At 31.8% G+C, this 17596-nt stretch overlaps 1 protein-coding gene across 2 annotated transcripts in view; it reads left to right on the forward strand.

The window, feature by feature from the left end:
* in (inturned planar cell polarity protein) overlaps positions 1 to 16592 on the forward strand; it is a 103720-nt gene extending 87128 nt beyond the window's left edge. For both annotated transcript variants that reach the window (XM_076464893.1, XM_076464894.1), the window contains 5 exons: positions 3910 to 4073; positions 4386 to 4489; positions 6145 to 6334; positions 8622 to 8770; positions 15740 to 16592. In XM_076464893.1, the coding sequence (XP_076321008.1) occupies positions 3910 to 4073; positions 4386 to 4489; positions 6145 to 6334; positions 8622 to 8770; positions 15740 to 15851 (719 nt within the window). In that variant the 3' untranslated portion in view covers positions 15852 to 16592. The remainder of the gene's footprint in view (positions 1 to 3909; positions 4074 to 4385; positions 4490 to 6144; positions 6335 to 8621; positions 8771 to 15739) is intronic.
* Positions 16593 to 17596: the final 1004 nt, after the last annotated feature.

The raw sequence follows: 17596 nt of genomic DNA on the forward strand, positions 1-17596 counted from the left end.
CCCACAGTGGCACAGCAGTATGTCTACGTACTCACACTGCTAGAAACCAGATTTCAATATCTGTGGTGGGCAGAGCACAGATAACCCATTGTGTAACTTTGTGCTTATTTACAAACAAACATTTGTTCAAAATATTTTTTTTTGAGTGAATAATTACATATTTACTGCTCAATATTTCTCCTTTGAAATCTGAAAGAGCCATTCGCTTAAATAATTAAAAAACAAATTCAATGTCAAAGCAAATCGGATGAAGAAAACAACATTCTTAGCTCATTAGTTGTAATAATCACAATTTATTGAGGTAAATCATTAGCCTAACATTTTGCAATGAAAATCCTTGTGTGTGTTTGTATATGTGTTTAATCATTTGCGTACGGGTAGTTGTAAATAGTAGAGAAACGGGGACAACTGCGACTCAGTGATTATCAGGCAGGTTGTGAATTTGATACATTTTTGTTTGCGTCCCGTTGCTGAAAAAAAAAAAATTGCGCTCTTCAGTATGGGCTCGTTTTAGTTTTATACTGATAACCACTGGATCTTACTGTTCGGTCTGAAAAGAACAGCCTAAGACTTGGCATTAGGTGGTGATTAAATGCCTTCCTTGTTTGTCATTACTAAAATTAAGGACTCCTAATGCAAATACTATTCTTGTAGCTTTGCGTAAAATAAAAAAAAAAAATACAACACCAAATAGCGCTTTAAAAGTTTGATGTCTCAAATGTCAAAATACCGGAAAACCAAAACAGTTCTAGTTGTATTACGAACAGCCTGATGAGTACTGGTATTAGGCAAAAGATGTCATTACGACGGTAGTGAATATAACATGTATATGTTGTTCACTTATTATAACATATCCTTGTTTACTTTGGAGGAAGAGGTCCAAGCGAACCTGACCCTCCCTGGTTTATAATAACCAAACCCTGACGAGAAAAAGAAGAAAAAAATAGTTCCATATTCTTCATAATTTACCAACAGCGGCCCAAAATCATATGTGGTAAAAAATAAAAATTCCATCCTGCCTTTTGTCTCGCAAAATTCACTGCCAAGTAAACTTTTCATTTAATGCTTTATTCCAACTGTCTTGAAAGTCAACACACAGATTTCTCCTTACATCTATCTGCATTATTTATCATGACAGTGTAATATATACAAATATAATAGTACTGTCTTTTGTATGTCCATATAACTACTTTGCTGGGTGTGTATGGATCTTCAGGAAAATTGGTATAGAGGTTTATTAGGTCCCTCCCCAGTGATACAGGGGTAAGTCTGTGTATACCCATGGTGGGCAGAGTACAGATAGCTCATTGTGTAGCTTTGTACTTAATTTAAAAAGCAAACAAACATTAGGTCTATATTTGTGTTGTATGATTTTTGTGGGTGTTCTTTACCACTACTTAGCCTCTCGTGGATAGATATTTACTAAAATTGGTAAGGAGGTTCATTAGGTTCATGTAAAAGACATACAAACTTGCAGTTTTGTGTTTTGCATGATTGTGTTTGCATGTTTTACAATTATACATAAGTGAAGCAACTTTTCATGTCTTAAAGTAACCTTTCATTAATCATTAATTTACAAGCTAGTTAAGAAATATGATTATTACAACATTCATTTTTAGACTAAAGGAAAATTTAAATGTATTGTGTCAGTGACTGACTTTAGCTGTATAACTGTTCAAGTTTTTTGTGTTATTTATTGTAACGTGACTTGTATTTCCAGTATAAACCTTCTAGTGTTACTAAATTATATATTATTTTGACTGGGCAATATTTAAGTTTCAGTACTTTTGCAAAATGTCCCCCTCTGGTATGGTGCTAAGTCTACAAATTTGCACTGCTAAAATCAAGGGTTTGATTCCCCTCAGTGGGCTCAGCAGATAGCCCAATGTGGCTTTGCTATAAGAAAACACACACTTTTGCAAAAGAAATTTCTAAAAAGCTCAATTCCGTAGCTCCACCTATCTCAAATCTAGTTGGTTTCAGTTATGTGATAATCATCACTTCTCCAGTAGAGGGTTTACATTTTTAAAATTAATTATTTTTTTATAAATTCATCATTTTTTAGGTATAAATTATTGCAATTTACAGCTAAAATTTTAATACTTTCCTTTGGGAAGTATTCTTTATCGTGGCATTATCTTTTAAAGGGTTTTGTAAATAAATGTGTTTTTTGTAATAATCCAGTTAATCTTGAGTGTAGATGTTGCTAGTGTTCAATACAAATTATTGTTTAAAGATTCGTATTGTGCGAATATGTTGTCGTGTTTATTTTGCCCTGTTTGTCCATCCCAATCCTGTGGATGGGATATCATAGTTATATTGGATGGATTTTGACCAAGCTTGTACCACAGGCACCTCATACAAAAGACTAGTTAGACCTGATTAAGTATTGAAGGTCATGAGTCAAAGGTCACTGGTTCGTATCAAATGTTTCCTAACGTGATATTTTAATGGGGGATGAATAGATTTTCAAACATATTGTTGGTGTGAACGTGATATACTGTCACAATGAGAAAAACCATAACACGTTGATCAAAGTGTAGATTGAACTGGACCTTCTCTGAACTTAGGCTCCGAGATTAAACAGTTAATTACGTCATCACACTCAAAGTGTGGGTGTAGATGTTTCATGAAACAGTTTCCACTTGTTAATTCCTGAATATTTATTTAGGTTAAAATTGAGTGTTTCAGTCTGGTTAGTAAAACCTTGTAATAAATGTTTTGTTTTTTTATTGATGCCAGTTATTAAAAATAAAGTTATTGTTATCAGATAGCTCATGGAAATGGAGCTTAAATAACATTATATTAAATGATGTATATATACAAACATCTTATACTAACCATAGTTTAGCTTCTGTTAAAAGAGTGTATAGGTAAGATGTATTTGATCATATGTAGTAAAACCAAATTGGACATCTGTATTCACATACTTTAAGCAACTCTCTATATATAATAGTATAATAATTGTGTAGTCACCTATCTTATTGGTTACTGATTGTAACAGTAGATCTTCTCAGAGTTCATGTATTATCATGATATCTATTTTACGTGAGTTTCTTACTTTAGTTTATCTTTTTAAGCTTCTGTTGCCTATAGAATTTTCTTTGCTTCTTGTTCCCCTGATAGAAAAGTTTGGTGCAGATGGTATAAAGCAGTGGTTCTCAACCTTTTTTATGACCCGCACACCTAAAAAAATTTAATATGTTCTCGCACCCCTCACAGTAATTATTTATTTAAGAATAAAGGTGAAGGTGGCCAAAACAAATGTTATCTTGCACCCCCTGGAACCACTGGTATAAAGTGCCTGTCTGTCTTCTGATTTTAATTCCAGGGAGATGCAAAGTTTTTTTGGGGTTAAAAAGTCAAGTGTAACCATTTAAAATATAAAAACAATTGGCTCTGTGCAAAAATAAAGAATTACCACAAAACATAAGACATCCTGTATTTACAACAAAAATATAGAAAGCTGTTGTTTAGCATGATCAGAAATTCTAATGGCACCTATTTTGTTAATTTTCTTTAAAAACAAAATTAGATAGAGAGATTGAAGACTGGAAAGCAAAATGTATAAAACTTAAAAAATGGAGTTTTACAGAAAATAACTGCAGGACATTTCAAGAAAAACTCATTTTACAATGAACTCTGAAAAATCAACAATAATGTAATATTAAGTTACAGCTGCATGTTCTCCAATAATCTGACTGGATGTGTAAGACCAAGTTGTCTTGAAATATTTATTGTCCACTAAAACAATGATTTGAAGTTTGAATATTTTTGTTCAGTTGATTATGTTTCTATAGAATTGTGGTCAAAAACTAGTTAGTTAGATTATTACACCATAGTTTTATACTAGTAATGATCAGTGTATTTTAGTTCCTTGTTTCTTTTCAATTCACAATCTTCTCGCAGTTCCTTTTGATACAGAATCTGATGCAGACACCACAAACTCTCCAGGTGGAGCAAGTGACGATACTCCTGTCCTTGGACGACAGGCTGAGAGAGATCACAATGGACAAATGTCAACAAGCTCAGATGGGGACTCCAGGGCAAGCAGTGAAGGAGGGTTTTATAGAGTGTGTTGAATAACATACGTTTTGCAAAATTGTTTATTTAAAAAATACTTGTAGAGAAATAATATTGGTGGTATGCAAGAGCTACTAGTATCTTTTAGCATGAGAAATGTTATTTATTTGAATTATTATAAAGCACAAAAAAAAGACTGAAACAAATGCAATTCTGGCTTCTGATACTTTTCTTGCATAAAATTTGACAACGTTAGCCATTATATTCACAAAGAAGAATTGTAATCCCTTTCAGTAATTGATACATGCATTGAATATAATTGTATTTTTATTAATCCGTATTTTTCCACTTTTCTTCTAAAGGGTTTTAAGTGTCAGAGAATGTTCGCCAGCAATTTTGACCTCAGCAGTCTTCGACGTAGCCTCGAAGAAGCAGAGGAAGAAGATACAGAGTTTGTGAAACCAAAGTAATTTTATTCTGTTTTTTTTTTGGGTACATATCTAATATGTAAAATAATAATTGAAACTTTTATAATATATTAAAATAAGTATAATAAAAGAACACAACACTGTGTGTGTAAAGCAGTTATTGGAAAACCACAGTAGATAAAATAAACTAATACAAGTGTTTGCTTTCCTTTATCCAATAAAAGCAGTTTCCAATTGACTGAAATCTTCTTGAAGGTTTGACTCATTCTCTTGAAAACAACACTTGGGATGTTTCACAAAGCCACTTCATGTAACTTCTTTAAAAAATAGTTCTTATATTCACTTCACTTTTGAAATGCAAGGCTTGATACTAATGTTGCAGACAGTTTGCTCTGTAGGGCAAGTAATGCCAGTTTTTCATACACTTTACATATCCTCGTATTTTTGTTGAATAGCAATTTCATGATAATATAAAGTGTGAAAATAGTATTTATCTGTTGTTTTACATTAGGGACTTTCATAAAGCTTCCTTAATTAGGTATCAAAAAGCAAACACCAAAATCTTTTGAGTAATATTCATTAATTTGGTAACCTAAATCATTTTCAGTTTGTAACTAATAAAGAAAGGTCTACTTTTGTAAGGTACTGCAGTTATAGGATTTTGCATATTTGTGTGTAATTTAAAAAGAAACATTTGCTGTAAGCACGTAGTTAAATACCAACCCAGGCAGCAAACTTTAGAAGAATGCTTTTCATGTAAAAGCTGATAATTTATAACACCAGATGGTGCTCAGAATGATGCAGTAATGGATTTACAGAAATAAATTTAAGGCACCAGGATTGTTTAGTTTATTTTGTAATTCTTTAACTAGCAGTATGTAAAAACATAAATAACTATCTTGTAATAGTAAACAAGCAAAAACTAGAGTAAAGAACATTAAATTTCCCACTTCTCTTTCTAGACTTGTTTAGATGAGATGTTATGGACAGTTATTAGAATTGAATCTTGGGCTGTTTTCTTTGTTTTTATACACACAACAAAAAATACAATAAATTAAATACACTTCCATTTTTCAAGCTCTTATTAAAGGGTAGTCCATAAGAGTGTTTTTATAATTTACATTGTCATATGTTTTGATACTCTGACCGACTAGGTTTATACATCACTTCAAATCAAATTGGAAAACAATGTAAAAAATTAATATATTTTTAACACTATTTGTCATCTCTCCCCACCACTTCCCTAAAAAATAAATGTTAATAACAATTTAGCAAATAAGACTTTGTTTATATAGTGTTGTCAATCGAGTGAAATTAATTAAGCCACGAAAAATTCTGACCCACAAAATATTGCTTTAATATAGCTACAGCATTTTGCTTATAAAAGTATTTTTTCTCACAATGTTCAAATAAACTTTGCAGGTGTAAAGAATTTAGGAAGTTTATTATTGATTAATTAATCATTATTGGTAACAGAAAGCTGACTCATCTAATGAAGTCACTAAAAACTTGTCCTGTGTTCATCATATTTAATTTATGTTTAGCTACTATCAAATTGCGAAGTGACTGATGTGTGTGTACTGCTTTGTGGTTATGATGCTGACTTAGCTTTATGAATTTCCAACTTTATTGTATCTATTGGCAATTGATTCTACTTTTTCATTGCACTTTTGTAACTCTGTTCTACTTCCAGACTAGTACGGGGCCTGGAAAACACCTTGTTCCACTTTGTTCACGTTGACGAGTCTGAAGGAGTTCTGATAGCTCCTACTCGACATGCTACAAAATGGTTTCATGGTCAAGCTCATGCTGAACTTGTGAACAATTTTCATAAGTGCTGTTTAAACATCAGAAGGGTGTTTCAGCATTCTTTAAGATGCAAGGTATTGACATTGTATGTAGAAACTCATGATAGTTTCATTAGATACATCATCACTTTATATGACTAATAATATTAACTTTTCTTCATAAGATACAATGCCCACACATTGACCTGCACTTTATATGATCATACCAGTATTAACCTTTCTGATAAGTTATTATGCTGGTTTTTGAGAGGTACTCTATGTCACTGTATAAATATTAACATTTCTTAAGGTTATGATGCCATTTGTTGATTCTTCTAGGTCACTTAGATTCTCCACAGCAACATCTACCCCTCATAAGCACCTCAATCATAATTCTTTATTTATGAATTTTAATTTCTGAAGTAAAAACTCTATCAAAGATTAAAAATGATATCAATATGTAGTCAGTTTCTTTGTTTCGATGTTAATTCTTACAAGGTAATTAAAATAAATTTGTTCTAAATGACAAAGATTTGTTCTAAGCTTAATTAGCATTTAAAAATGACTTATGTTTGTTCATCCTTCCCTTTATTGTATGTCCCATTTTATTTTAATTAAGAAAAAACGTTTTCATTGTTGGAGTTTATTTGATTATCAAAGTCTTTTACAACCATCTGAGGACTTTCCGTATTCCCAGTAGAAAAATAAATTAACCAAATATAGATATGAATGTACTCAACCTGATGTAGACCCCTCTTCAACTTGCATTTCTTTTATTCTTAATTGTAAATGAAGTTTCTATAAATAATGTGAAGTAACCTTAAGTGACTGATCAGTTGCATGTATATCATAGATTATTAAATTATTAATTAGCTGATTGAGGATTAGTTTTTAGGTTTCTTTTTGTTCATCAAGCAAGTTAATAAACAATGTTCATTTACCACTTAAACCACTTTGTTTCTTTCTTTCTTAATTATGTAAGTCAGGATTTATTTTAGATGTTCATATTATAGGGATGTATATCAGATCAGAAATTAGATGGAACATAAAGATAAAAATAAGAGATTTATTCTTTGTATTGTGTGATTTTTTCACAGTTTTAAAAAGAAATTTCATAAAATTAGCAAAGTGTTTTGATTTTAAAAAAATAAATTTTCACACAAATATTTACACAGTTTTTATATAATATGTGTTTTTTTTTCTAAAATTTTGTTGTCTTGTTTGGTTCAGATTTATTTCTATTATATATAAAAATATTTGTTTCACAAGTTAATCTTTACTAAATTAATTTTCTTTAACCCTGAATTTTTGCTATACCCTGACTAAAGTCCCTAAAACATGGTGATAAATTTCACTCAATCAGGTGTAGTAGTACTAATTTTGTACTTTTGATTGATGTTTTGTTCACATTTGGATCTAATAAAGAAAAGTCTAAAACTAGAAGAAAAAGTGAAACTTATTTTAATGCAAATTCTAAATTAATTATCAGAATTGACCTATTTTGGTAAGAATTATTTGCTATGTTTTGTGTCATCTTGAATAAATATGTGTATTTTTTCAGCACAAACATAATAAGGAAGTACTAGAATAAGAACAGCATTAGAAGAAGGATATATAGGGAACAATGGATGTTTTTGTATTAAAGAGAAAGCTTTCCAATTTTCTTTGTATTCTGGTTTTAGACATTCTATTTACCAATTTTCTTTGATATTCTGGTGGTTTTAGACATTCTATTTATCCTGTGTCCCTCTGGTTTTATACTTTCAGTGGATATCCCAAAATTCTTTTTGTGTCCCTTGACATCTACATTGGTTTTAGACATTCTATTTACCCTGTGTCCCTTGATACTTTCAGTGGATATCCCATCTGGTTTTAGACATTCTATTTACCCTGTGTCCCTTGATACTTTCAGTGGATATCCCATCTGGTTTTAATACTTTCAGTGGATAAAAATCACTTTGTACTTGTCACTTTGCAAGTAATAGAAGGCTTAAAATCATTTTTGATGTTTCCATACTGTTCTATGTTCATTTTTTATGTTTTAAAATGGGAAAATGCATTAAAAAACATGACCAACTTTTACCCATGAAATGGAAATATTGGTCAAATGATGGGTAAAGAATGTTGAATAATTTTCCGTTGAAAAACATGATTGACATTTCATTTCATCTTCTCAAAATGGAAGCTCTAATCCCCATAGCCCTTGTTCTGCAATAAATGTTCTGGATGTTATACACTCGTGATAAATTTATCACCAGTTAGAGCTAAACTAAGTAACAGTTTTAGGGTTTATAAACTACTATGAGATACAATTTTACATATTATATTGTTTTATTAAATATATATATTTTATAATCATTTGTGCAATGTATGATCCAACCAGGAAATGGCCAAACAAAAAGAGACTTGCAAGTTTGGAATAGATAAGTCACTGACTGCCATTAAAGAGCATGGAGTTCTGTTTCATTATAGACCACCAGCCAGTGATAATTCAAAGAAAGTTCAACCCACTCTAGCTTATTGGGTTGTGGGGTAAGCATTATAACATATTCAGTTCCTTTTTCTTGTAAGGTTAATTGAGAATTTTTAGAATAAAAAATAATATATCTTGGTCATTCCCACAGTGAGGTAAGTTTTATCAAATATTTCCTTTTGTGGGAATTTAATCTAAGTTCCTGTTTAATACAATCTACCAGCTAGTGATAGCTTGAATTAGTAAAAATTAACATACTATGTATCAATAAACAATTGTATTTAGTGAAATATGTAGACATAAAGTAAATTTAAGCAATAACTACAATTTTATTATATAACCCTTTTGTTACTAATTTGTTTTTGTACTGTTCATTACCGGTCAATTTCAATATTTAGTAATATTAACCCTTTCAGCACTGAATAAAAAGTTGTAATGTTTGGCATGGCACTGAATATATATGTTTGATACTTCAACTAATTACAGTATCAGTACTAAAAGCATGATATCTCGGCAATAACTCAACAAAAGTCCCTGAAATATTCAGTGATTGTACCCAATACTATATATGTTAAATTCAATACATAAGAATAACAGGAATAAAGGAAGACACTCTGATACACAATGAAGAAGTGCCATGCAAAGCACAATAATTTATTATAAATTGTATACAATTTGTGCAGCAGCCGGTCGATAGTCTTTGTGGTTATGATATATCTCATGGCATGGTAAAAAGTACATGGGGAGGTTGCACTGTTTGCAGAAATAATTAGTCTGCTTTCTTTTCCATCCAGCTGTGTATCTATCTAACAGTACAATCAGGTTTGTGCTTTTTGTCCTCATATTGTCCAATACTATGTCTTTCCACCAAGTGCTGACCTTTGTCAGTACTTGGTCTTCCTTTTCGTTTGGCTTTGCTGACATATCCCTCCAGCAAATTTTGAATAATCTGATTTCTGAACAGTCTTGGAGATACCGGGTTTTTGCCATTGCTCTTGCAGTCTGAGCAATATATTATATATCTGTTTACAAGAACTAGCCTTGGTCAGTCAGTTTATGCAATAAGTTATATGACCCTAACTACACCATGTGCTTACCTAAAGCAGGGTCAGATTCCAGGCCACGAATGTCTTTATTATCACTCTAGTCTGTTACAAGAAAGCTTTTGTTATCATCTGGCTCAAACTCTTTGTCCCTCTCATCATCATTACATATAATGTTGATCACTTCTTTAGTGGTATAAGCTTTTCCTTTCGGCATTGTAATAACATTGCAAGTATCAACAGAATATGCAAGGAAGGCATCTTCTAAAACAATGAACAGTACTGATTTACACAGGCTAGAAAACAAAGAAATCACGTGACCTCCAGTTTAAATTTCAGCTGAGAATCCCAAGTAAACAATGAATACACGTGGTTCTAGCCTCAAGTGGGTCTACAGGCAGGTGTGATTATGATAAATAGCCATATGTTGTTTACATCTTGTCGACGAAGATCGCCTGCAACGCTGAGCCTTCAAGTCGACTGCGGTCATCAACCATGCCAAAAGGGTTAAGTAATTTTGTGTTTCTATATGTTAAGGCTCTAACTGTGCTAGCCATCCCTAATTTAGTAGTAAAAGACTAGAGGGAAGGAATCCACTCCCAAATCTTAAGAAACTCTTTTACCAACAAATAGTTGGATTGACCATCCCATTATAATGATCTAACAGCTGAAAGGGCAAGTATGTTTGGTGGGACTGGGATTCACATATGCAACCCTCAGTTTGTGATTCAAATGCCTTAACCACCTGGCAATGCTGTGCCATGTGGATATGATTACCATATGCTGTACTAGGGAAGGCCGTTCACGCATCAAAAATATGGAAATCTCATACAACCTTTAGCAAAGTTTGTAAGTATTTTGTACATAAAAAATGACATTATTATAATTACATCATTTAAATAAAAAGGTTATTAATCTAAAATAATTATTTGTGCTCAAACTGTTGAAATAGATCAAGTGTAAGATGATTTTCATTTTAAAAATACTTTTCTCCATATTATAGTTTTCATGTTTCATTTGCATAACCTCTAGAACCTCATCAATGAATATCAAAAGATTTTTCTACTGTAAATGTTTATACTTCATTTTCTCCACTTCATCACCAACTGTAGCTATGATCATCAATATACAATGTACACATCACCAACTGTAGCTATTATCATCAATATACAATGTACACATCACCAACTGTAGCTATTATCATCAATATACAATGTACACATCACCAACTGTAGCTATTATCATCAATATACAATGTACACATCACCAACTGTAGCTATTATCATCAATATACAATGTACACATCACCAACTGTAGCTATTATCATCAATATACAATGTACACACCACCAACTGTAGCTATTATCATCAATATACAATGTACACATCACCAACTGTAGCTATTATCATCAATATACAATGTACACATCACCAACTGTAGCTATTATCATCAATATACAATGTACACATCACCAACTGTAGCTATTATCATCAATATACAATGTACACATCACCAACTGTAGCTATTATCATCAATATACAATGCACACATCACCAACTGTAGCTATTATCAATATACAATGTACACATCACCAACTGTATTATCATCTATTATCATCATTATATACACATGTACACATCACCAACTGTAGCTATTATCATCAATATACAATGTACACATCACCAACTGTAGCTATTATTATCAATATACAATGCACACATCACCAACTGTAGCTATTATTATCAATATACATTGTACACATCACCAACTGTAGCTATTATCATCAATATACAATGCACACATCACCAACTGTAGCTATTATCATCAATATACAATGTACACATCACCAACTGTAGCTATTATCATCAATATACAATGTACACATCACCAACTGTAGCTATTATTATCAATATACAATGTACACATCACCAACTGTAGCTATTATCATCAATATACAATGTACACATCACCAACTGTAGCTATTATTATCAATATACAATGTACACATCACCAACTGTAGCTATTATCATCAATATACAATGCACACATCACCAACTGTAGCTATTATCATCAATATACAATGCACACATCACCAACTGTAGCTATTATCATCAATATACAATGCGCATCACCAACTGTAGCTATCACCAATACTGTCACCAACTGTAGCTATCATCAATATACAATGTACACATCACCAACTGTAGCTATTATCATCAATATACAATGCGCACATCACCAACTGTGGCTAGCTATTATCATCAATATACAATGCGCACATCACCAACTGGCTATTATCATCAATATACAATGTACACATCACCAACTCTAGCTATTATCATCAATATACAATGTACACATCACCAACTGTAGCTATTATCATCAATATACAATGTACACATCACCAACTGTAGCTATTATCATCAATATACAATGCATCACTCCAGCTATTATCATCAGTGTGCGTCTAGCTATTATCATCAATGTACACATCATCACCAACTGTAGCTGTTATCATCAATATACAATGCACATATCACCAACTGTAGCTATTATTATCAATATAATCAATGTACATATCACCAACTCCAGCTATTATCATCAATGTACATATCACCAACTCCAGCTATTATCATCAATGTACAATGTACATATCACCAACTCTAGCTATTATCATCAGTGTACAATGCAATGAAATAATTAAAACAACGTAGTCAAACAAAGTACAAACTTTTTAAGTTTTTGTGGAATATCTTTAAAGATATTGTTCTGGTTATATTAATATTTTCAGACGTTTTTCCTATTCACATACATTTAATTTTTAACGTTTTATTTTCCTTGCTTGTCCTTTACCACTTATTGTTCATCTTGACAAAAGTCTGGTGCCCTTATGGCATATAATGGTGTCTCTGCCAAACAGGTGCAAATCTTTGGTAAAATGTTTGTTGACTGTGCAATATTCTAAGCCTTTAATTTATGCATTTAAAAACATAATTAACTAAAATAAGAAAGACCCCATTACAATTTAATTCTATTTCTAAATAACAATTTAAGTAAGAAACCACCATGAGTGCTACAATTGATCAAGCAGCCAACAATACTACAGTACCCTATAATGACAACTGCGTGCCAATTTCAGAATAACTCTTAGATTATAGTGTAAAATGAGCTCTTTGTAAGGAATATACATACACTGCTGGCCAAAACCTTAAGGCCAATGAACATAAAAAAATATATGCATTTTTCATTGTTAGACTCAACCACTTACTTGAGTAGAGCTTTGAAAGATGAAAATAAGAAAAGAGAAAATAAAATTAATAAAAACATTTTTAGCATTTAATAGGGAAAATGTGAACACTATGAAATTAGCCTCAATACTAGCTGGTCAAAAGTTTAAGACCATACTAAAATGATACGTTAATCGGTAAACGCATAACAAAATTTAGTCATTTGTGTTCAAGCATTAGCGTAGTCAATATCGCCCACTGACATTTCCTGTGTTACATTGGGTAAAAACATGGCAAAGGCTAAAACGTTGACAAAGTTTGAATGTGGCCAATTTGTCAAGCTGCAAAAGCAAGGTTTCTCTTAATGTGCCATCATTAGTCAGATTGGGCATAGTAAAACTGCTGTTACAAATTTCTTAAAAAACCCTGAGGGATACAGACTGAGAATTTCAAGTGATCGGCCCGAGAAACTTTTTGCCGCATTGAGGAGGAGAATTCAACAGGTTGTCCAGTAAGACACCAGCTAATCGTCAAACCAGATTAAAGCCCTTATGGACACAGAATGCAGCTCAAGAACAATAAGACAGCATCTACAATAGAAAGGCTTTAAAAACCGTAAACATCTTCAAAGGCCACGCCTTCTTCCACACCACAAAACAGCTCAGTTAAACTTTGCTGAGAAGCACCAAACATGAGACATAGAAAAGTGGAAGAAGGTTTTGCTCTCTGATGTGAAAAAATTTAACCTGGATGGTCCAGATGGCTTCCAAGGTTACTGGCACGATAAGGATATCCCATTGGAGACATTTTTTACACGACACAGTGGAGGAGGTTCCATCATATTCTGGGGTGCTTTTTCCTTCTATGGAACAATGGAGCTTCAGGTTATACAGGGACATTAAACAGCAGCTGGCTACATTGGCATGTTGGAGTGAGCATCCTTATTGACTGAAGGCCCTCGCTTGTATGGAAATGACTGGATCTTTCAGCAGGACAACACTGTAATCCACAATGCCTGCAGGACAAAGGACTTTTTCATGGCAAGTAATGTGATTCTTTTGGACCATCCAGTGTGTTAGCCCAAACTGAACCCCATTGAAAATGTTTGGGGGTGGATGGCAAGGGAAGTCTATAGAAATGGACGTCAATTCCAAACAGTGCATAATCTTCGTGAAACCATCTTCACCACTTGGAATAACATTCCAGCCAGCCTTCTGCAAACGCTTATATCGAACATGCCAAAGCGAATGTTTGCAGTTATTCGCAATGACGGCCGTGCAACTCACTACTGAGACCTCTTGTTGGGCATTTCCTACCCTGTTTAGGACCTCTTTTCTGTATAGTCTTAAACTTTTTGACCAGCTAATATTTAGGCTAATTTCATAGTGTTCACATTTTCCCTTAAATGCTAAAAAAGGTTTTTATTTTTATTTTCCTTTTTCTTATTTTCATCTTTCGAAGCTTTACTCAAATATCTGTTTAAGTCTAACAACACAAAATGCATAGTTTTTCTTTATGTTCATTGGCCTTAAGATTTGGGCCAGCTGTGTATGTATGTAACATCCACATATAGGCTAAAAAGGTCAAACAGATCTGTTAAAGGTAAGCATGGCACCTTTCGGTGATTGGAAAAATTTATTACTGACTACATTGATTCAGAGAACAATCTTGTATATATACGAGTAAAATGTTTCTGTAAGCACCTTCTATATGTTCTTATTCTCTATTGCCATTGCATTATTAAAGATGTAGGGTGTCAAAGTAGAGACTTTTCTTAGCTTGTTGATCATGTGAAATGTGAAGTAGTTTTTTAACTGTTTCTTTTTAAATAAAAGACTTAAACTTAGATGATATAAAACTTTAACATGCTTTATAACATTAATCTCATTGATAATAAATGTATTTAATTAAAATTTGAATGTAACACAGTGACTTGTGCAGAAAAGGGTTTAAAGGGGTACCCAGAGCAAAAGGGTTAACATACATACTGTCATTATATATTTCAAACGGACTTGATAGAGTCTAATGACTGTTTAATATCCTAGATACTAATATTTCCTTATAATAACTTATGAATGAAAGTAGGTAAGAAAGTAATACTGTCAACCACACCATATCTACTACATCCAATGCTTATGAGGCTTTTCAGCTAATGTGAGTTTTCTTGATAGTGATAAAGATTTTATTTATATCGTCAATTACTTTAATGACTGTTGTCATATGAGCTAGAATAGGTTTGTTAACTGTAGTTTTTTTAAGCATTAAAACATTACATATACATCAGAGTTAAGTTTATGATTTTTATTAAAATTAAACTAATTACATATGTTAATATACAAACTAGCTTATTATTACTTATTTATGAAATTTACCTGAATTAACTTTACCTAATAAGCTAATTTCTCAGGTTTTAATAAACTACCATCATATATACTGCTTGTAGTTTTTTCAGTTTTATGAATATTATAACTCTTTTATTTACTTATTATTTTTGAGACTATTCAACTCACTGAAATGAAATATGTAACTTGCAATTTTCTAGCCAGGTTTATAATTATTTCAGTGATACACGTTTGCATTTTGTAACACTGATTATTACTGAAGTAGTAATGGAATATGCTGCTAAAAGAACAATAATTTCATTCAAGTTTCTAATTGTTCAAAATAATAATGATAATTGTGATAGTTTTTCTTGGAACTAATTTGTGTGAAAATAGCTGAGAAAAAAGATCACTTTGTTTTTTTTTTTTTTTCACAGGCGACTTTTCTACTCTCCTGAACCTAGGGAAGTCTACGTTTGTTTTCATGATTCAGCACCACAAGATGCAGTGGAGTTGGCCTTCAGGCTTACATTTGGAATTTCCTCATAACCAATAATCATTGCCTCTCAAATTTGACTTTTTATTATAAAAATAACTAAAGACTTTTGACCTTGTATAAGCAGTACTTTGTGCAGTTTGATTCATTCCATCCATTTTGATATATTCTGTATTGATTTTATTATGTACAGTTGGAATATCATTGACTGTACCAAAATGATCACAGTGTGTGTAATCTGCTAAGTCTGCTGTCCACTTACACTACAGACTAGTGATGTTATATTTTTATACAGCAGTTTTAATGGTGCATGGTTAGGCAAGACAATTAAATTACATTGTATATAAACAGTTTACTCAGCTTTGACCAGAAGCAAACACTACTTTGCTCATAACTCAGTGACCACAGGTTATAAATAACTGCTGATTTATCATTTCATTAAAAATACTAAATGATATGATAAATCAGCAGTCAAACCTACTAAATGATATGATAAATCAGCAGTCATTTATAACCTGTGGTCACTGAGTTCTGAGCAAAGTAGTGTTTGCTTCTGATCAAAACAAGTCCCTTCTAAAAATATCTTATAGAAAAATACTGAATAATTATAAAAATTGGTAAATGTTTACGGATAAATACATCATTCATAATCTCATGCAATAACTGTATTATCAGTCGTTTGTGTAAGTTTATATTCTGTAACTATTTATTGAGTTTCGCTAGTTTTTGTTTTGTTTTGAAATGCAGATGGGTAGAAATTGAACAGGAATAAAGCTAAAGATTTTGTAAATAAATTTTTTTTCAATTGTTCATAATTCAGTTATTACATTTTTTGCACAAATTAGCATTGACATAAAGTCCTTGACATACATGTGTTTAATCTTATAAAAGATTCGTTAACTATAAAAGAAAATTTCTATTTAGTTTCTCAGAAAAATAATACTTTTTTAAGTTATAAGTTCAACGTTATAAGAGATGACTCTTTTAAACAGTACCTTTGTTTATGTTGTGACTCTTTTATTCAGTAGAATGTTTTGTTACTTGTATATGGAATAAATTATCAGGAACACATGCCTAACGATTTGGCTTTCATCCACAAAGTAACTCAAGAACTACATATAAATTTTATAAGATCATTTTGATGTAAAGTCCAACAGTTCAGACAGTTTTAAGTTCTCTATTTTAAAACAGTGCTGTTCTTAAACAGTTTGAAGAAAATGTAACCAACGTTCTAATCCACAGAGTTAAAATAGCTAGCTAATTCAATAACATCAGGTGTTTCTTTTACAGAAAAACAAACAAACCAGAAATAAAGTTTTCATTTAGGTTTTAAATGAAATCAACAATATCATTCATCCTGTGTCAAATGTTCCATGGAGTCATATGACCCTTGCCCAACTGCTACCAGCAAATTAATGTGAGAATAATCTTTTGGCTACAGAAAAAAAGAAATTCAAAACATATTATAACATTGTATAGTTAGTTATTCATGTCCTCACTGTGAGAGATTATACTGGTTCAGTTTTTAGAGAACTCAAAAAAACATAAAGGAATATTTGAAAAGAAAGATTCATTTTATCTATCCAAAAGCACACATAAAACGATAATATTCCAATTCACATCAACCAGTTTACAACCACTGGTTCAGTTGATCTTGAGAGGGCACTTAGAATAAGAGAAACTCTATTCACCAAGACTTTAAAACCCGAGTTTAATTTAAACCAAGTCTAAATATCGTTAAGACTAAAAATGCAAGAACAAATTAATTGATTCGTAAAGCTAAAATAAAATAATAAAA

This window comes from Tachypleus tridentatus, chromosome 10 (assembly GCF_004210375.1).
Source record: "Tachypleus tridentatus isolate NWPU-2018 chromosome 10, ASM421037v1, whole genome shotgun sequence".
In the NCBI taxonomy this organism is placed as follows: domain Eukaryota; kingdom Metazoa; phylum Arthropoda; class Merostomata; order Xiphosura; family Limulidae; genus Tachypleus; species Tachypleus tridentatus.